This window comes from Coregonus clupeaformis, chromosome 5 (genome assembly GCF_020615455.1).
Source record: "Coregonus clupeaformis isolate EN_2021a chromosome 5, ASM2061545v1, whole genome shotgun sequence".
Taxonomy (NCBI): domain Eukaryota; kingdom Metazoa; phylum Chordata; class Actinopteri; order Salmoniformes; family Salmonidae; genus Coregonus; species Coregonus clupeaformis.
In genome coordinates, this window is record NC_059196.1 from 27219518 (window position 1) to 27241844 (window position 22327).

The window sequence follows — 22327 nt, forward strand, 5'->3', positions numbered from 1 at the left end:
GCAGAGAGAGAAGGGCTGGGAAACAATAAGGAACACATGAAGCAGCTATAACAAGGCCTGGCTGGTATAGACTCACTAGACAGACCTGGGTTCAAATACTATTTGAAGTCTTTAGTTTGCTTTAGCTTTCCTGGAGTGCCAGATGGGCGGGGGGGCTAGTAGTTTTGCGATTGTTCTATTGGTTCCTTTGAGCCATGCAATCTTAAATCGAGCCCAAGTCCAGGTCTGAGTCTAGACACACTCAATTCTTTCTCTATTGACCAGTCTGATAACACATGTTTTCTATGGAAAGAGAATACTTGAATTAAACATGACTGTCTTCATTCAAGTATTTCATACAGTAAGTATACAACCACACAAATTACGTTATCTCACAGGATAACCGGTAACAGAGAACTTATCTAGGACCAGTCTGAAGGTCGAAGTCCAGTCATCCATTCTGTGCAGGTCAGTTGGCCATATTGTCTGACTGATTGACTGACATGTCATTATTGCATTGTTTCACTGCAGACCCGATCTGGCAATCAGGTGCATTTAAATAGGATTTTATTGACCTATAGCACTGTTGTTTGTATAAGGTAGAGCCCTGTGGTATTATTATGTGGGGACTTGCTTAGAGAAGGAATGCTTCCACCATAGCAGCATGGCACCAGTGGCAGCTCCAAGACAAGGCACAGCAGGGCCAATGTCCATGCAGGGGCGTAGGACTAAATCACGTGGAAGGAGCTCCCCCTTGCGGTGTGTTTTGATATTGCCAACTCCATTTTGTTATTGGTGTGGTTCTTTGCCTTTACAATTCAATGTGATGACACTACGATGAGCTAAGAAGGAGAGTGGAGGGTGGAGGGTGAAAAAGAGCAGAGTCATGGGGAGGGACAGAGCGAGGGAGAGACTCATCTGGCCTAAACGGACAGGAGGAGTCATCACCGGTCCAGGAATCCAAGACTCTCTCTCCCTCTTCACTTCCTCTCGCTCTCCATCAATCCCCCTTTCACTCACTCATTGTCACATTCTTTCTTTCATTCACTCATTGTCACACGGAATGAGTGAGCTGAAGTATTTCGCTTCCTCTCTTCTCCTCCTCCCTCTTACCTCCATCTGTTTTTCTCTCCTCTCCTTCATCTAAATCCATCATTCCCCAGCCATCCAGAGGGGTTTCCATGGTGACTAGGACAGTGAGACTTTACCAGCTCACTTCTTTAGAAATTATTGTTGACTCAACGTCGTCAATGTCTAAGCTTGTATGTGTTTGTGCATGCTTTTGGGTCAGAGTGAACTTGAGTCAGTTTCTCTGTGAGGGTGTGTAGTGTACTACTTTTGTGTCAGGTCAGAGTGAACTTGAGTGCATCAGATATGTATGATGGCATGTGCAGTATGAGTGTCAAATGCCGTAGTGTGTAGAACTGAGACACACTTGTCTTTTAGCACCTTTAGGTTCACGAATGCTGTTCCAGTGAATTTGTTTGACTAACATGCTTGTCTGAACAACATACTGTACCTGTGAATGTGTAGGGATTTAGATTGTTCATTTGCCAGCAGTCTTACACACGTCATCATGAATCACCCTTTATTTATCTGGGCAGGTTGAGGATGGATTCAAATTTTCCAAATAAATGTTTTACATGCATTGAAGTATGTGACTATGTCTTCACCAGAAGTTTTTTATTGAATATTATGACAATGGTACCTCTTTCGGTAAACCCCACATACTCTCTCTCCATCTCCCGCCCCTCAGTCTCCCCCCAGTAAGAAGAGGAAGCTGGAGAAGTCTCGTAAGCCACTGTCCTTCATGCTGCTGCAGCCCACAGTGAAGGAGCTGCAGTCCCAGGCCTCCTCTATAGGCTGTCCCTCCAACCCCAGGCCTGTAGAGACCATCACTGCCTGGCTGGAGAAGACACTCAGTGACCTAAAGGTAAACACACACACAGGGGTTTTTCAGGATCAAAAACGGGCTTAGTTGGTGGGCGTGGTCGACCCAGGCCTGTGGGCAAGAATTTTAAAGGCACCCATCTTGGCAGGGGAGAGCAAATTTTGCTGTTTTTAAAGCTGATTTCCTGCAATTCTACACATTTTGCCATGGAGCTGAGAAAATGTTGCGGTTTAAAAATGAATTTCCTGCAATTCTACGCATTTTTCCATGGCTTATGCTGTGTTATTATTAGTGCTGAGCGATTACTGCTTTTTGAGGTCTGTTTCAGCTCGATTATTTAAAAAAATCACTGTTTTCAATTTAGATTATAAAAATTTAAAAAAACATTACATGCACAATGCATTATGTGGGTTGAATGCTATAACACAGAATAAAACAATTAATAAAAGTCCCATGATGGTAGTGACTGCCCATTACTGCTTAATCAATTATTAACCATAATTTATTCACATTACTTTAATAAAATATTTTTGTTCTTGTGTATACCTATAAAAAGTCTACACCCTGTTGAACTTTTTTTTCACATTTTGTTGCGTTACAAAGTGCGATGTAATACACTGTATATACAAAAGTATGTGGACACCCCTTCAAATTAGTGGATTCGGCTATTTCAGCCACACCCGTTGCTGACAGGTGTATAAAATTGAGCACACCGCCATGCAATCTACATAGACAAACATTGGCAGTAGAATGGCCTTACTGAAAAGCTCAGTGATTTTCAACGTGGCACCGTCCTAGGATGCCACCTTTCCAACAAGTCAGTTTGTCAAATTTCTGCCCTGCTAGAGCTGCCCTGGTCAACTGTAAGTGCTGTTATTCTGAAGTGGAAACGTCTAGGAGCAACAACTGCTCAGCCATGAAGTGGTAGGCCACACAGAACTGGCCTGCCGAGTGCTGAAGCACGTAGCGCGTAAAAATTGTCTGTCCTCAGTTGCAACACTTCCTACGGAGTTCCAAACTGCCTCTGGAAGCAACGTCAGCACAAGAACTGTTCGTCAGGAGCTTCATGAAATGGGTTTCCATGGCCGAGCAGCCGCACACAAGCCTAAGATCACCATGCGCAATGCCAAGCATCGGCTGGAGTGGTGTAAAGCTCACTGCCATTGGACTTTGGAGCAGTGGAAACGCGTTCTCTGCAGTGATGAATAACGCTTCACCATCTGGCAGTCCGACGGACGAATCTGGGTTTGGCGGATGCGAGGAAACACTACCTGCCCCAATGCATAGTGCCAGCTGTTAAGTTTGGTGGAGCAGGAATAATGGTCTGGTGCGGTTTTTCATGGTTCGGGCTAGGCTCCTTAGTTCCAGTGAAGGGAAATCTTAATGCTACTGCATACAGTGACATTCTAGACGATTCGGTGCATCCAACTTTGTGGCAGCAGTTTGGGGAAGGCCTTTTCCTGTTTCAGCATGACAATGCCCTATGCACAAAGCGAGGTCCATACAGAAATGGTTTGTCGAGATCTGTGTGGAAGAACTTGACTGGCCTGCACAGAGCCCTGACCTCGACTCCATCGAACACCTTTGGGATGAATTGGAACGCCGACTGCGAGCCAGGCCTAATCGCCCAACATCAGTGCCCGACCTCACTACTGCTCTTGTGGCTGAATGGAAACAAGTCCCTGCAGCAATGTTCCAACATCTAGTGGAAAGCCTTCTTAGAAGAGTGGAGGCTGTTATAGCAGCAAAGGGGGGACCAACTCCATATTAATGCCCATGATTTTGGAATTAGATGTTTGACGAGCAGGTGTCCACATACTTTTGGTCATGTAGTTTATTATTTAATTGTAATTTTTTGTCAACAAGCTACACAAAATACTCTGTCAAAGTGGAAGAAAAAGTATATATTGTTCAATATTTGCACAAAATTCTTAGTTCTGTCAAGGTGTTGGATCATGGCTAGACACCATTTTCAAGACTTGCTATAGATTTTCAAGCAGATTTAAGTCAAAACTGTAACTTGCCCACTCAGGAACATTCACTGTCTTCTTGATAAGCAACTCCAGTGTTTCCTCTAGTGCTTAGCTCCATCCCGTTTCTTTTCATCCTGGAAAACTCCCCAGTCTTTGCCTATGTCAAGCATACCCATACCATGATGCAGCCACCACCATGCTTGAAAACAAGGAGGCAGTTACTCACTGATCTGTTGTTGGATTTGCCCCAAACATAAGGCTTTGCATTTAGGCCAAAAGGTGTGTTTTTGCCGTATTACTTTAGTGTCTTTTGCACACATGTTTTGGAATATTTTGTATTCTTCTTTTCACTCTGTCATTTAGGTCATTATTGTGAAGTCACTACAATGTTGATCCATCCTCAGTTTTCTCCCATCACAGCCATTGAACTCTGTAGCTGTTTTAAAATCACCAATGGCCTCATGGTGACATCCCTAAGCAGTTTCCTTCCTGTCCTTCAGTTCAAAAGGACGACTGCATCTTTGATGTGTCTGGGTGGTTTAATACATCATCCAGAGCATAATTATTAACTTGACCATTCTTAAAGAGCCTTTCAATGTCTGATTTGTTATTGTTACCCATCTACCAATCACTGGCTTTCGTTTAACCTGTGCTTGATATTCAATACTTGACAGAGACCTTACAGATGTTGTTTGTATGGGGGACAGAGGAAGGGTTAGTCATAAAAAAATGTCAACCCCTATTATTTCACACAGTGAGTCCATATAACTTGTGATTTGTTAAGCCAAATTTTACTTCTGAATTAATTTAGGCTTGCCTAAAACAAAAGGGGTGAATAGTTATGCAACGGCTATATTTTTTCACTTTGATCTACACAAAATACTCCATAACGTCAATGACAAAAAATTGCTAATAAATCTATTTCAATCCCACTTTGTAAAGCAACAAAATTTGAAAAAATATTCAAGGTGGTGTAGACTTTCTATAGGCATTATTACATTTGTTTTATTTGATGATTTTATTACATTCCACGTGATCATCTCATCTCTAAAGAGCTGCTGTCTGACAAAAATCACTATTTTAGTAGTACTTCAAAGTATATCAGGCATACTTTTATGACTGCTGAATACCAACCATCAGTCACTTAGATAATGTATTTTCAGGTAGAGATACCGCGAAGCAACTCCTCTCTATCCCTCAGCGATTCTCTCTCGCTGTGTCTACCCCACACTAACCTAATGTAGCAGGCATAAAAGAAACACAGCACACAGACCCCACAAGTAGGCACGTAATGGATTATGGTCATTGTAGTTAATTACCACATTTTCTGCACTAAACTATGTAGAATATTGGACTGTTGGAAACTACAGCTCCTTACTAACTCCCACAGTTCGGGCTTGATCTGAAAATGGAATTCAAATAATTGAATGGACATCGGTCAATTAGTTGTTAAAAAAATTCAATGTTTTGGTTAATCGCTCAGCACTAGTTCTAATGCTCAAACATAAGGAAATCAATTGGGCCCCAAAATACTCCTGAATCCGTCATTATTTGAATTTTAGATTCTCCCTGACTGTCTAGCTTATACAAAAAAAAAAAATAGGTCCATTATCATTTCTACATACTTTTTAAATATGGTTTTAGTCGTTTTATATTTACACTGAAAATTATTTTCCATCCCGAAAAATATGTATTTTTCAAATACGTTTTTTTTATTACTGTTTGGACTTAGGCAGCCCGCCCAATACTTTTCTATGCAGAAAAAACCCTGACACATACAGCAATTACAAAAACACTCCGAAACACACATCACAAGTCCACACTCACTTAGGCACCACACACAGACAACTCCTTAAGCATTTACATGTACACAACTCATTCATGGACATACATTTGAAAAATACATATTTTTCGGGATGGAAAATAATTTTCAGTGGTCCTCTGTAGCTCAGCTGGTAGAGCACGGCGCTTGTAACGCTAAGGTAGTGGGTTCGATCCCCGGGACCACCCATACACAAAATGTATGCACGCATGACTGTAAGTCGCTTTGGATAAAAGCGTCTGCTAAATGGCATATTATCTTTTATTATCTTTATACCTTACTGCAAACACACACCCTAACCCAGTTTCTCCAACAGAGGTATACAAATCATAGATTGTAGACTCAAAATACACAGCAACCGTGTCATCTGTGTTCTGCAGGTGCTGCACAAGCGTGTCCCTTGTGGGAGGAAGGAGCAGAGTCTGTTCGTGACGGCTGTGGAGAACACCTGGATCCACAGGAGACAGAGACGCAGAGACCAGGGCCGACACCTCAGAGAGCTGCCCAGAGCACCCCCCAGTGGTACTTCTACCACCCTTTCCTCAGCCACAGCCCAGCACCCACAGAGCCAGCAGCACTCCTCTACACACACCCCGGATAGCTCACACTCAGATTTACACACTCCGACAGCAGCACAGGGGCCAGGCAGTGTTCCACAGTCAGGGACCAACAGGGCCGATGGAGCCGACTCTCAGGGGGTCATCTGTGTCCCAGTAGAGAACAGTGGGACAGAGGAGGATGTCATCATGGAGTCTTCTCCTATCTCTACAACACCCAATACCACACTGGCACAGACCGCACTACCCACCACGACACAGAAACAGGAAACCACCCCACAGGAAGTACCTACTGAAACACAGGAAGAGGAAGTCAATGCCTCTGGACAGGAAGTGATGCAGCCACAGAGCCCCAGCGCTGTACAACACTTCCTATTCAAGTGCTTGGTTTACGTGAAGGCTGAGGAGCAGGACGTTGCCGTGGAGATACACTGGGTGGAAGGCCAAAACAAGGACGTGATGAACCAACTGTGTACCTACCTGAAGAACACTCTGTTTAAATTGGTGGCCAAGCCACTGGGGATGTAATGGAACATAGTTGACCTGTAGTACTGGGTAATGTTCATTAAGCAGAAAATGGTACAGACAAACAGGCAGGGACTTGGGGAACATAACTTACCCGTATTGTTCTGTTTGTAGCAAGTGAATGTGTAAAATATACTTATTTGCTGATCCAGTACAGTTTCACTGCAAGTCTCCATGTCAAGGTTATAATGACTAGTTAATATTTTAGTTAATTAAAGTTTGATAAAAAAAAAAAAATACATTTATAAATGTATGTTTTAGTAACAAGTTATGTGTATTTCCATGTTCAATCAGTGTTACACACAGGTGGTCTGGTCTATCCCAGACATTCATTTGTCTAGGATGCAGTTTCCATAAGCAGTCACAAGAGGGCAGTCCATAGCTGCAGCTCATCCACTTGTATCCTCCTGTTGATTTAAATACAGCTTTAACACATTCTGGGGAGACACTTCACCTTCATTAGTGGCCTGTCGTAGTATCACAATTAGAAAGTAATGCCAGCCAAATTAGACAGCCTTATAGACCTGATGAGTCGTTAATGAATGATCTTTGCCTACACACACTTTGGCTGGAACAATACCTCCTAGTAATGCAGGATGTCCAGTCTTTCCTGTGCCTGTACGTGCAATTGTCACGAGGTCGCAGCCGAACACACACTTCCTGAGCAGAGATTTAGTGAATACCAGGAACAGCCGCCCAGCAGTGGACCCAAAGTTTATTTGCCACGTGCACAGGATACAACTGGTTTTAAACACTACCGTGAAATTCTTACCATGAGGGCTCTTTCCCAACAATGCAGTGATTCAATCTCTCCCTTTCCCAGTCTGCCGTTCCCACATGCTTCAAGATGGCCACCATTGTTCCTGTACCCAAGACAGCAAAGGTAACTGAACTAAATGACTATCGCTCCGAAGCACTCACCTCTGTCATCATGAAGTGCTTTGAGAGACTAGTCAAGGATCATATCACCTCTACCTTACCAGTCACCCTAGACCCACTTCAATTTGCTTACCGCAGACGATGCAATTGCCATCACACTGCACACTGCCCTATCCCATCTGGACTAGAGGAATACCTATGTAAGAATGCTGTTCATTGACTATAGCTCAGCATTCAACACCATAGTATCCTCCAAGCTCATCATTAAGTTTGAGGCCCTGGGTCTGAACCCCGCCCTGTGCAACTGGGTCCTGGACTTCCTGACGGGCCGCCCGCAGGTGGTGAAGATAGGAAACAACCTCTCCACTTCGCTGATCCTCAACACTGGGGCCCCACAAGGGTGCGTGCTGAGCCCCCTCCTGTACTCCCTGTTCACCCATGACTGCGTGGCCACGCACGCCTCCAACTCAATCATCAAGTTTGCAGACGACAACAGTAGTAGGCTTGATTATCAACAATGACGAAGACCGCCTACAGGGAGGAGGTGACGGCTCTGGGAGTGTGGTGCCAGGAAAATAACCTCACTCAACGTCAACAAAACAAAGGAGATGATTGTGGACTTCAGGAAACAGCACCCCCCTATCCACATCGACGGGACCGCCGTGGAGAAGGTAGAAAGCTTCAAGTTCCTTGGCGTACACATCACTTACAAACTGAAATGGTCCACCCACACAGACAGTGTGGTGAAGAAGGCACAACAGAGCCTCTTCAACCTCAGGAGGCTGAAAAAATTGTGCTTGGCACCTAAAACCCTCAAACTTTTACAGATGCACAATTGAGAGCATCCTGTCGGGCAGTATCACGGCCTGGTAAGGCTACTGCACCGCCCGCAACCGCAGGGCTCTCCAGAGGGTGGTGCAGTCTGCCGAACGCATTACTGGGGGCAAACTACCCGCCCTCCAAGACACCTATAGCACCCAATGTCACAGGAAGGCCAAAAAGATCAAGGACATCAACCACCCGAGCCACTGCCTGTTCACCCCGCTATCATCCAGAAGGCGAGTTCAGTACAGGTGCATCAAAGCTGGGACAGAGAGAATGAAAAACAGCTTTGATCAAGGCCATCAGACTGTTAAATAGCCATCACTAGCACATTAGAGGCTGCTGCTGCCTATTGAAATCACTGGCCACTTTAAGAAATGGAACACTAGTCACTTTAATAATGTTTACATATCTTGAATTAATCATCTCATATGTACAGTGGGGAGAACAAGTATTTGATACATCAGAAAAACAGAACTTAATATTTGGTACAGAAACCTTTGTTTGCAATTACAGAGATCATACGTTTCCTGTAGGTCTTGACCAGGTTTGCACACACTGCAGCAGGGATTTTGGCCCACTCCTCCATACAGACCTTCTCCAGATCCTTCAGGTTTCGGGGCTGTCGCTGGGCAATACGGACTTTCAGCTCCCTCCAAAGATTTTCTATTGGGTTCAGGTCTGGAGACTGGCTAGGCCACTCCAGGACCTTGAGATGCTTCTTACGGAGCCACTCCTTAGTTGCCCTGGCTGTGTGTTTCGGGTCGTTGTCATGCTGGAAGACCCAGCCACGACCCATCTTCAATGCTCTTACTGAGGGAAGGAGGTTGTTGGCCAAGATCTCGCGATACATGGCCCCTTCCATCCTCCCCTCAATACGGTGCAGTCGTCCTGTCCCATTTGCAGAAAAGCATCCCCAAAGAATGATTTTTCCACCTCCATGCTTCACGGTTGGGATGGTGTTCTTGGGGTTGTACTCATCCTTCTTCTTCCTCCAAACACGGCGAGTGGAGTTTAGACCAAAAAGCTCTATTTTTGTCTCATCAGACCACATGACCTTCTCCCATTCCTCCTCTGGATCATCCAGATGGTCATTGGCAAACTTCAGACGGGCCTGGACATGCGCTGGCTTGAGCAGGGGGACCTTGCGTGCGCTGCAGGATTTTAATCCATGACGGCGTAGTGTGTTACTAATGGCTTTCTTTGAGACTGTGGTCCCAGCTCTCTTCAGGTCATTGACCAGGTCCTGCCGTGGTGTTCTGGGCTGATCCCTCACCTTCCTCATGATCATTGATGCCCCACGAGGTGAGATCTTGCATGGAGCCCCAGACAGAGGGTGATTGACCGTCATCTTGAACTTCTTCCATTTTCTAATAATTGTGCCAACAGTTGTTGCCTTCTCACCAAGCTGCTTGCCTATTGTCCTGTAGCCCATCCTAGCCTTGTGCAGGTCTACAATTTTAAACCTGATGTCCTTACACAGCGCTCTGGTCTTGTCCATTGTGGAGAGGTTGGAGTCTGTTTGATTGAGTGTGTGGACAGGTGTCTTTTATACAGGTAACGAGTTCAAACAGGTGCAGTTAATACAGGTAATGAGTGGAGAACAGGAGGGCTTCTTAAAGAAAAACTAACAGGTCTGTGAGCCGGAATTCTTACTGGTTGGTAGGTGATCAAATACTTATGTCATGCAATAAAATGCAAATTATTTACTTAAAAATCATACAATGTGATTTTCTGGATTTTTGTTTTAGATTCCGTCTCTCACAGTTGAAGTGTACCTATGATAAAAATTAGACCTCTACATGCTTTGTAAGTAGGAAAACCTGCAAAATCGGCAGTGTATCAAATACTTGTTCTCCCCACTGTATTCTATAATATTCTACTGTATCTTAAGTCCATGCCGCTCTGTCATTGCTTGTCCGTGTGTGTATATATATATATATATATACATACACACACATTATTTGTATTTATATTATTTGTATTTATTTTTAATTCCATTCCTTACTAGATTTGTGCGTATTGGGTATATGTTGTGAAATTGTTAGATATTACTTGTTGAACTGTATGTCGCTCTAGATAAGAGTGTCTGCTAAATGACTTAAATGTAGATATTACTGCAGTCGGAGCTAGAAGCACAAGCATTTCGCTACACCCGCAAAAACATCTGCTAAACACGTATGTGACAATTTGATTTGATCGTAATAATATCTAATCAATGAACAGTAGCGTTATGGTAGTAATAAATCCAATCATTATAGCAGCAGCGTAGGTGTGTGTGTAGCTGTATGTGTATGGCTTTCAAGGAACGGGACTCTAACCCGGAAGCTTATAAGAAATCCCGCTATGACCTCCGACGAACCATCAAACAGGCAAAGAGTCAATACAGGTCTAAGATTGAATCATACTACACTGGCTCTGACGCTCGTCGGATGTGGCAGGGCTTGAAAACTATTACAGACTACAAAGGGAAGCACAGCCGCGAGCTGCCCAGTGACACAAGCCTACCAGACGAGCTAAACCACTTCTATGCTCGCCCGAGGCAAGCAACACTGAAGCATGCATGAGAGCACCAGCTGTTCCGGACGACTATGTGATCACGCTCTCCGTAGCCGATGTGAGTAAGACTTTTAAGCAAGTCAACATTCACAAGGCCGCTGGGCCAGACGGATTACCAGGGCGTGTACTCCGAGCATGTGCTGACCAACTGGCAAGTGTCTTCACTGACATTTTCAACATGTCCCTGACCGAGTCTGTAATACCAACATGTTTCAAGCAGACCACCATAGTCCCCGTGCCCAAGAACTCTAAGATAACCTGCCTAAATGACTACCGACCCGTGGCACTGACGTCTGTAGCCATGAAGTGCTTTGAAAGACTGGTCATGGCTCACATCAACAGCATAATCCCAGAAACCCTAGACCCACTCCAATTTGCATACCGCCCCAACAGATCCACAGATGATGCAATCTCTATCGCACTCCACACTGCCCTTTCCCACCTGGACAAGAGGAACACCTACGTGAGAATGCTATTCATTGACTACAGCTCAGCATTCAACACCATAGTGCCCTCTAAGCTCATCACTAAGCTAAGGATCCTGGGACTAAACACCTCCCTCTGCAACTGGATCCTGGACTTCCTGACGGGCCGCCCCCAGGTGGTAAGGGTAGGTAACAACACATCTGCCACACTGATCCTCAACACGGGGGGCCCCTCAGGGGTGCGTGCTCAGTCCCCTCCTGTACTCTCTGTTCACCCATGACTGCATGGCCAGGCACGACTCCAACACCATCATTAAGTTTGCCGACGACACAACAGTGGTAGGCCTGATCACCGACAACGATGAGACAGCCTATAGGGAGGAGGTCAGAGATCTGGCCGTGTGGTGCCAGGACAACAACCTCTCCCTCAACGTGACCAAGACAAAGGAGATGATTGTGGACTACAGGAAAAAAAAGAGGACTGAGCACGCCCCATTCTCATCGACGGGGCTGTAGTGGAACAGGTTGAGAGCTTCAAGTTCCTTGGTGTCCACATCACCAACGAACTATCATGGTCCAAGCACACCAAGACAGTCGTGAAGAGGGCACGACAAAGCCTATTCCCCCTCAGGAGACTAAAAAGATTTGGCATGGGTCCTCAGATCCTCAAATTCTACAGCTGCACCATCGAGAGCATCCTGACTGGTTGCATCACCGCCTGGTATGGCAACTGCTTGGCCTCTGACCGCAAGGCACTACAGAGGGTAGTGCGTACGGCCCAGTACATCACTGGGGCAAAGCTCCCTGCCATCCAAGACCTCTATACCAGGCGGTGTCAGAGGAAGGCCCTCAAAATTGTCAAAGACTCCAGCCACCCTAGTCATAGACTGTTCTCTCTGCTACCGCACGGCAAGCAGTACCGGAGTGCCAAGTCTAGGTCCAAAGACTTCTCAACAGCTTCTACCCACAAGCCATAAGACTCCTGAACAGCTAATCATGGCTACCCGGACTATTTGCACTGCCCCCCACCCCATCCTTTTTACGCTGCTGCTACTCTGTTAAGTATTTATGCATAGTCACTTTAACTCTACCCACATGTACATATTACCTCAACTACCTCAACTAGCCGGTGCCCCCGCACATTGACTCTGCACCGTTACCCCCCTGTATATATAGCCTCCCTACTGTCACTTTATTTTACTTCTGCTCTTTGTTTTTCTCAACACTTTTTTTTGTTGTTGTTTTATTCTTACTTTTTTTGTTTAAAATAAACGCACTGTTGGTTAAGGGCTGTAAGTAAGCATTTCACTGTAATGTCTGCACTTGTTGTATTCGGCGCATGTGACCAATAAAATTTGATTTGATTTGATTTGATGGTGTCAGCAACGTGTGTGTCAGTTGATAGAGACCAGTGGATGGGCGTAGAGTCTGTGTGGATCACCTGAGGGAGAGCAGTAGTTGTTAGCCATTTACCAGTCTTAGGGCCAGGGGATAGAAGTGGTTTCGGAGTCTGTTGGTCTGAGCCTTGATGCACCGGTACCACCTGTCGGATGTGTGCATGGAGAATAGTCCATGTCTCGGGTGGCTGGAGTCTTTGGCAACCAGACAGGGATACAACCAGTCAGGATGTGCTCGATGGTGCAGCTGTAAAGACACAGTGTGCGTGTATATGTACGTTTCTGAGTTCACAGCTCTGTGTGAGTGCAACTGTGTCTGTCACGATCACATAGTGGTGCTTTAAAAGAGGCCAATATTGACTTCCTGCTCATATTGCTGTGTGTTCTGAGGACACATACACCCACACACCGCAGGACTTTGACTTGATCAGTTCCTGTGTGTGAAAATCATGTGATGTCAGTGTTAAAAGTAGAACAGCAGTGTGTTGATTACAACAGGCTTGTGTGTCTATATTTTTGTCACATCATGGTTGCTTCCATCCACAAGAGGAGGTGTCACGTTTAAATGACTGGTTTGAATTTATGGTACAGGTGATCTTGAAAAACAGTTGAATAGCTATCAATCCAGTAAAACCCACAAACAAGCATAAAGATACATGATTGTTAATTACCTACATGCAAGGGGTATGCTGTCTACAAAGCAAAAGTGCAGTTACTACTCATAGTTTAACTGAGAAAAATTACTACTCACCGAACAGCCAGACAGTTGGCTCAAGGTCGTCGACGCTCGGCCATGTGGCGGGAAAGGCGTACTGTCTCTTTATATAGCAAACGTTCGAATTGCTCTCGTTTAAAGCCGCCCCGCCAGTACCACGTTGTTTGTGAATTAACCATTCCACCACGCCCTTCGTATTACTAATGGTACATTTATGAGGGCAGATACTGCAAATGGTTGCAACACAGTCAACAAATTACGTTTCCCATTGCATTACTTTAAACAGACACCTGTGATGACTAATACATGTATGGCGGTAAATGATCGCTGAGGCCACTGACCTGGAGACCGAATCATAATATGCGAATGATGGCTACTGCACTAGTTTGCCCATGTGTGCAAGCTCAATACCTTGTTGTTCTCCCTGGTGATTGGCTATTAGGCAATGATATGTTAATAATATATAAACGTCTTGTCGTGAACGGATACAGATAAATCGTGGATTAGAATTCCATGATCAAACGTACAGTTTGTGTTAATCATAGCATTATTAAATTCAATGTTGAAACAACTGTTTGAATCAACATGCTGATTTGTGAAAATGCAACTGATGAACGACTTGCAATTTTTTTGAAAGGTTCATGCTTCGTCTTTCATTAAAATAAATGTCAGTATGTCATTCCATTCCAATACTCCATTTAGTGTTTTCTTTGTCATTTCAGTGGATGGGAGGGAACACATGTGTGGGCGGTCGTAAATTGTATGCTTTTGGTCCTGATTTGTTACCTACTGCTCTTAGCGCCATCTTGTTGCAACTCATCTACGTATGTGGAAGAGTTTCTACGAGGGGTATCCGATTACCGTTTTCTTCAGTTTTGCTGACTGAAAGACTGGATCCTTACACTGAAAAATAAAGTGCATACCCTGTAACATTCGCTTAATTTTTGCTTGTAACATTTTGTTTCCAATACGTAGAAGAAATGAGCATCGAGACGCTTTTAGAAGCAGCCAAGTTTTTGGAATTGCAAGCCCAGCAACAACAGAAGGCACGTGGTATGTAAAGGTTACAATCAATTATAGGTATTTTAGAGGCTTTCAACGTTTGGACTTGAAAGGATCAAACGAATTAGTTATTTAGATGTGTCAAATCTATAAGATCTTTTTACTGGGGGAAGATCATCTGCATGCATTTTACCTCAATGTAAATTGACATTTTGTACCATAAAAATAATGTTGATTTATTATTTAAGATTACGCGCACAGTTGATTTGTATTGCCTTTTGTTTGCGTTGGGGGTCGAGACTAATCAGACGTCCTTGTCTCGACTATATAGTTGGCTTTACTGAGTTAAATTCCTTGAGTAATTTGAGGTGTGATTTCATATGGTAACGTTAGCCTATTTCAGAGTGGATCCTTGTTCTAAGAAGTTGGCTACAAATGTATCATTTGGATGTGTGACAGGACACAATGTAGCCATGTGAATTCTACTGCATTACAGACTCGTCGATCGACGCGCCTTTTATCAAATCTTGAAACGATCATGTTTATTTGCAACACCGTTACCAACTATGATCTTTCGGTAAAAACCCTGTAACGTTAACATTTAGCGACCGCTTTTAAAGTCGTATAGTAACCTTCATTCATTATTTTTACATTAAAAAAACAACTCCTCGCAGTAAAGGGCGGTGGCGACGGGAGTGCTAAAGCCGTTTTACATCATCTGACCTGACAGCAGGGGATCATATGACAGATTCAGGTTTCTCTCTCGGCTACTGTGGCGCTCAATCATTCTTTTGAATTACTAAAATGATTGTATGAATACAATTTTACATGTATGTGATTTCGTACATGCCACTTTTTAAACTGAAACGTAGGCTATATAGAACATTCCTAGTAAAGGAACCTTCGGCTAGCGCGCTAATCGCTTAATGTTTTTTGCTTGTTGCTGGTGACGTGTCCAAGTTGACTACGCCCCATATCTGCAACGGGGACCGCCCCTTTCACCACGTGCATGCTCGGCACTCCTACACTAGTGCTGCTTGTAGATCAGTGTGGAAGAAAGTAGGGCAGTGTTTCTCCCCTTCTACTGTACTCCCTCATCTGCTATGTGCTGTGGTTATATAAGCGGAACTACACATGTTTTTATCGCCAACCTATCAAGGCCGTAGAGCTAAACACAACCAGGCAAAATGTCAATAGATCTTTTAGTAGTATGTCAAGCAAACACTGCAAACATTAACCAAGTAACTACTCCCACTGAATATTGTTTTTCCTGTACTTTGAAAGGGTGTATGTCTTCATATAAGAACACATGGTAGTCTTGAGTCAACCAATTTACCAAAGAAAATAATGTTATTGAGAAGTCTTTTAATTGACAAACTAATGCAGTAACGTTATTTATTTTTATTTTATTTCACCTTTATTTAACCAAGTAAGCCAGTTGAGAACAAGTTCTCATTTACAACTGTGACCTGGCCAAGATAAAGCAAAGCAGTGCGATTAAAAACAACAACACAGAGTTACATATGGAATAAACAAAACGTACAGTCAACACAATAGAAAATCTATATATAGTGTGTGCAAATTTATTAAGTTATGGAGGTAAGGCATAAAATAGGCCATAGTACAAAAAAATAACAATTTATGAATGTAATTGTTATTATTAATGAATGGCCAGATGTATACAAAATGGTGTCGTCTGCGTAGAGGTGGATCTGAGAGTCACCAACAGCAAGAGCGACATCATTGATATACACAGAGAATAGAGTTGGCCTGAGAATTGAACCCTGTGGCACCCCCATAGACTGCCAGAGGTCCAGACAACAGGCCCTCCGATTTGACACATTGAACTCTATCTGAGAAGTAGTTGGTGAACCAGGCGAGGCAGTTATTTGAGAAACCAAGGCTATTTAGTCTGCCAATAAGAATGCGGTGATTAACAGAGTCAAAAGCCTTGGCCAGGTCGATGAAGACGGCTGCACAGTACTGTCTATTATCGATCGCGGTTATAATATCGTTTAGGACCTTGAGCGTGGCTGAGCTGCACCCATGACCAGCTTGGAAACCAGATTGCATAGCGGAGAAGGTACGGTGGGATTCGAATTGGACGGTGATCTGTTTTGTTAACTTGGCTTTCAAATACTTTCGAAAGGCAGGGCAGGATGTATATAGGTCTGTAACAGTTTGGATCTAGAGTGTCACCCCCTTTTAAGAGGGGGGTGACCGCGGCAGCTTTCCAATCTCTGGGGATCTCAGACAGAGACAGAAAGAGAGGTTGAAAAGGCTAGTAATAGGGGTTGCGACAATTTTGGCGGCTAATTTTAGAAAGAAAGGGTCCAGATTGTCTAGCCCAGCAGATTTGTAGGGGTCCAGATTTAGCAGCTCTTTCAGGACATCAGCTATCTGAATTTGGGTGAAGGAGAAGCGGGGGGGCATGGGCAAGTTGCAGCGGAAGGTGCAGAGCTGGTGGCCGGGGTAGGGGTAGCCAGGTGGAAAGCATGGCCAGCCGTAGCAAAATGCTTATTGAAATTCTAGATTATCATAGATTTATCGGTGGTGATAGTGTTTCCTAGCCTCGCTGGGAGGAGGTGCTCTTATTCTCCATGGACATTACAGTGTCCCAAAACTTTTTGGAGTTAGTGCTACAGGATGCACATTTCTGTTTGAAAAAGCTAGCCTTTGCTTTCCTAACTGCTTGTGTATATTGGTTCCTGACTTCCCTGAAAAGTTGCATATCGCGGGGGCTGTTCGATGCTAATGCAGTATGCCACAGGATGTTTTTGTGCTGGTCAAGGGCAGTTAAGTCTGGGGTGAACCAGGGGCTATATCTGTTCTTAGTATAGCCTGGCGGCAGGTAGCTTAGTGGTTAAGAGCGTTGTGCCAGTAACCGAAAGGTCGCTGGTTCTAATCCCCGAGCCGACTAGGTAAAACATCTGTTGATGTGCCCTTGAGCAAGGCACTTAACCCTAATTGCTCCTGTAAGTCGCTCTGGAAAAGAGCGTCTTCTAAATAAATAAAATAAAAATGACTTTTTTGAATGGGGCATGTTTATTTAAGATGGAGAGGAAAGGACTTTTGAAGAACATCCAGGCATCCTTTACTGACGGAATGAGGTCAATATCCATCCAGGATACCCGGGCCAGGTCAATATCCATCCAGGATACCCGGGCCAGGTCAATTAGATAGGCCTGCTAACTGAAGTGTTTTAGGGAGCTTTTGACAGTGATGAGGGGTGGTCGTTTGACCGCGGACCCATTACGGACGCAGGCAATGAGGCAGTGATCGCTGAGATCCTGGTTGAAGAAAGCAGAGCTGTATTTAGAGGGTAAATTAGTCAGGATGATATCTATGAGGGTGCCCATGTTTACGGATTTAGGGTTGTACCTGGTAGGTTCCTTGATGATTTGTGTGAGATTGAGGGCATCTAGTTTAGATTGTAGGACGGCCGGGGTGTTAAGCATATCCCAGTTTAGGTCACCAAGCAGTACCAACTCTGAGGATAGATGGGGGGGCAAGCAATTCACATATGGTGTCCAGGGCACAACTGGGGGCTGAGGGGGGCAACAGTGAGAGACTTATTTCTGGAAAGGTGGATTTTTAGAAGTAGAAGCTCAAACTGTTTGGGCACAGACCTGGATAGTATGATAGAGCTCTGCAGACATTTTCCGTATTGACTGACCTTCATGTCTTAAAGTAATGATGGACTGTCGTTTCTCTTTGCTTATTTGAGCTGTTCTTGCCATAATATGGACTTGGTCTTTTACCAAATAGGGCTATCTTCTGTAAACCCCCCTACCTTGTCACAACACAATTGATTGGCTCAAATGCATTAAGAAGGAAATACATTCCACAAATTAACTTTAAGAAGGCACACCTGTTAATTGAAATGCGTTCCAGGTGAATACCTCATGAAGCTGGTTGAGAGAATGCCAAGAGAGTGCAAAGCTGTCATCAAGGCAAAGGGTGGCTATTTGAAGAATCTCAAATATAAAATATATTTTGATTTGTTTAACACTGTTTTGGGTTACTACATGATTCCATATGTGTTATTTCATAGTTTTGATGTCTTCACTATTATTCTACCATGTAAAATATAGTAAAAATAAAGAAGAACCCTTGAATGAGTAGGTGTGTCCAAATTTTTGACTGGTGCTGTATGTTTATAAATGGCATGAGAACAAGGCTATCCTCAACTATGCCTCAGATCTTACCGGAAACCAAGGAGTGGGCGTCATTCTCTCCCGCCTTAGGTCAATGCTTTCACATCTGACTACTCATTGGTTGAAAACCAAAATGGTAAAAGAAACAACAACCCCTTCCTTTACCTTATCCACAGCTCTGTAGTCACCAGTCAGCTCCGTGATCTGTCATTCATTTGCAGAGAGAGGACAGGGGTTATGACCTGTGTACATAGTCAATAGCCATTAAATGCTGGTCACTTTAATGTTTACATACTGTTTTACCCACTTCATATGTATATACTGTATCCTAGTCGAGGCTCATCCTATATAACTACTGTTGTACACACCCTTTTCTATGAGTTTACTGTCAGTAATGTCTATACACACCATTATATACATATACACTGACCAAAAATATAAACACAACATGCAACAATTTCAAAGATTTTACTGAGTTACAGTTCATATAAGAAAATCAGTAAATTGAAATAGATTAATTAGGCCCTAATCTATGGATTTCACATGATTGGGAATACAGATATGCATCTGTTGCTCACAGATACCGTGAAGGTAGGGGCGTGGATGAGAAACCAGTCAGTATCTGGTTTTACCATAATTTGCCTCATGCAGCACAACACATCTCCTTCACATAGAGTTGATCAGGCTGTTGATTGTGGCCTGTGGAATGTTGTCCCACTCCTCTTCAATGGCTGTGTGAAGTTGCTGGATATTGGAGGAAACTGGAACACGATGTCGTACACGTCGATCCAGAGCAACCTAAACATGCTCAATGAGTGACATGTCTGGTGAGTATGCGTGCCATGGAAGAACTGGGACATTTTCAGCTTCCCGGAATTGTGTACAGATCCTTGCGACATGGGGCAGTGCATTATCATGCTGAAACATGAGGTGATGGCGGCAGATAATGGCATGACAATGGGCCTCAGGATCTCGTCACGGTATCTCTGTGCATTCAAATTGCCATCGATAAAATTCATTTGTTGTCTGTAGCTTATGCCTGTCCATACCATAACCCCACCACCACCATGGGGCACACTTCACAACGTTGAGATCAGCAAACCGCTCGCCCACACAACGCCATACACGCTGTCTGCCATCTGCACAGTACAGTTGAAACCGGGATTCATCCGTAAAAGCATGCTTCTCCAGCATGCCAGTGGCCATCAAAGGTGAGCATTTGCCCACTGAAGTTGGTTTCGACTCCGAACTGCAGTCAGGTCGAGACCTTGGTGAGGACGACAAGCACGCAGATGAACTTCCCTGAGACGTTTTCTGACATTTTGGGCAGAAATTATTCGGTTGTGCAAACCCACAATTTCATCAGCTGTCCAGGTGGCTGGTCTCAGACGATCCCGCAGGTGAAGAAGACGGATGTGGAGGTCCAGGGCTGGCGTAGTTACACGTATCTGCGGTTGTGAGGCCAGTTGGACACTGCCAAATTCTCTAAAATGAAGTTAGTAGAGAAATTAACATTCAATTCTCTGGCAACAGCTCTGGTGAACATTCCTGCAGTCAGCCTGCCAATTGCACGCTCCCTCAAAACTTGAGACCTCTGACATTGTGTTGTGATGACAACTGCCCATTTTATAGTGACCTTTTATTGTCCCCAGCACAAGGTGCACTTGTGTAATGATCATGCTGTTTAATCAGCTTCTTGATATGCCACACCTGTCAGGTGGATGGAATATCTTGGCAAAGGAGAAATGCTCACTAACAGGGATGTAAACAAATTTGTGCGTACAATTTGAGAGAAATACGCTTTTTGTGTGTGTGGAAAATTTGGGGGATCTTTTATTTCGGCTCATGAAACATGGGACCAACACTTTTTACATGTTGCGTTTATATTTTTGTTCAGTATATATTTATATTCCGGACTCTTTGACATTTCTCGTTCTTATATTTGTGTGTATTGTTAGGTATTACGGAACTGTTGGAGCTAGGAACATAAGCATTTCGCTACACTCACGATAACATCTGTAAAATATGTTTTAAGCAACCAATACAATTTGATTTAGGTGTTTTGACACCTCAACACTGCCTCTTCAACAAATGACAAGCTCACAACACTCAGGGGTGTTTAAGTATGTAATGGGTTTTAAAGGACCATTCTTCTCATCTACTTTTAGAGCGGAATTAGACAGTGCTGCCTCTGTTTTTGACAAATACTCCGTTTGACCTTTGAATCCTACCCTGGGAGTGTGACTGGGCAAGGCCTAACCAGTCCTGCGGTTTGGCCTAACCAATCCAGTCCTCCTGGGGTTTTATGGGTTGTTCTTGTATGTGGGAAGAGAGCACTTAATGGACTGCAACTTCTCAGGGCTCCTGAACTTTGAACTCTGACCTCACTTTATGTCACTATTGAGTGTAGCAGATAGGCCTGAGGTGGAGGTTAAATGCTGATCACGGTGTTGTTTACACTGATGAAGGTGCTACGGTGTGCACTAATGAATACAACCCTGGTCTTGGACATTTTATTTTTACTAACTTAAGTAGGCCTAGTTCAGGTTAGTATAAAGGCAAGTTGTTTCTTTCTAGTTAAGGAACAAGCAAAAATACATCTTCTGATCAACAATTTACTTGTGTTATAAAAGGCCAACTAAAATGTAGTTTCAGTTTGAGCCACTCTGTTTAATGATAGTTTTGCAAAGCCACAGGATACATTTCCCCATGTATAACAACATCTGCTCTTTATTTGAGACTCCTATCTAAGACCGATGTGGCTTTCAGTGTCACCGAGACGATCTGGGCTCCAGGCCTCTGCTGTGCTGGGGAGAGTAGAGCTGTTGCTTGTTTCTATTGCCTGGCTCTGAAGAAAATATGTCCAATGCCTGTGTTAACTGCGAAATCATGTTCCATGTGTGCCTTGGCCTCTTTTGGAAGACGCACAGCCAGAGAGCATTATTATGACAGACATACACACACTGTTATGCTATGCTTTGAGACTTTCGCTTTTGTCAATATCTTCGACTACATGCAGCTACAGCTTTGGCCCAATCCACACACCATTGTATGTCCTCAATTTCTCCCACGCTTCTGAGAAGTTCTCAGAACAACCCAATTGAATCAAGTCTCCCACTGAATTGGATATGGTGGTCTAAGGGAAGGGAAGAAGGGAACATTGTGTAGCTAATGTGCTGTAATGGCCACGTTTGGCTCGGCTCTGCTCCACCCCTTATTGATGTAAAGGATGGCTGTAAAGCTCTCTTGTGTCTGACAGGTTCTAACACCACTGTTACCATAGCAACTGGACACCCCCGCCCACCTAGTAACTACACATTGAAATGCATGCTGTTGGTGGGGGGGGGGGGGATTCTCCAATCTGATTGGATGAAGAGCGGTGAGGTCGTTGCTAGCACTCAGGGATTCAACCCCCTCTCTTCCTTTGTTTCTCTGGCTTGTCCAGGTTGTCATCTTTTCTCCCCCACTCTGAGACGAGAATGTGTTGAAGGAGCTAGGAAAACGCAGTGGGAGCTCATTCTCAAGAACAGCACGTGGACCTAATGTTAACAGCATCAGTACTGAAACAAGTTGCTTCCTAAATAACAGACAAGTTCAGGGCATTTTGCTCCACTATTTTTCAAT

General features: G+C 44.0%; 2 protein-coding genes and 1 long non-coding RNA gene across 6 annotated transcripts in view; 2 read left to right on the forward strand and 1 right to left on the reverse strand.

Annotated features, from left to right (window-relative positions):
• Positions 1–7602, forward strand: part of LOC121566331 (RNA N6-adenosine-methyltransferase mettl16) — a 32361-nt gene extending 24759 nt beyond the window's left edge. For all 3 annotated transcript variants that reach the window (XM_041876424.2, XM_041876430.2, XM_041876434.2), the window contains exons 9-10: positions 1736–1912; positions 6046–7602. In XM_041876424.2, the coding sequence (XP_041732358.1) occupies positions 1736–1912; positions 6046–6750 (882 nt within the window). In that variant the 3' untranslated portion in view covers positions 6751–7602. The remainder of the gene's footprint in view (positions 1–1735; positions 1913–6045) is intronic.
• On the reverse strand, positions 1758–14171 carry LOC121566377. Its single transcript, XR_006000867.2, has 3 exons — positions 13581–14171; positions 12874–13024; positions 1758–1906 (listed from the first exon to the last, which is right to left on the reverse strand). It is a non-coding gene; the product is annotated as an uncharacterized LOC121566377 (long non-coding RNA).
• Positions 14172–14354: 183 nt separating this feature from the next.
• LOC121566307 (max-binding protein MNT-like) overlaps positions 14355–22327 on the forward strand; it is a 41209-nt gene continuing 33236 nt past the window's right edge. Inside the window, exon 1 of one of the 2 annotated variants that reach the window (XM_041876419.2) lies at positions 14355–14597. In XM_041876419.2, coding sequence (XP_041732353.1) covers positions 14525–14597 — 73 coding nt within the window. In that variant the 5' untranslated portion in view covers positions 14355–14524. The remainder of the gene's footprint in view (positions 14598–22327) is intronic. The other variant, XM_041876417.2, reaches the window with a different exon arrangement.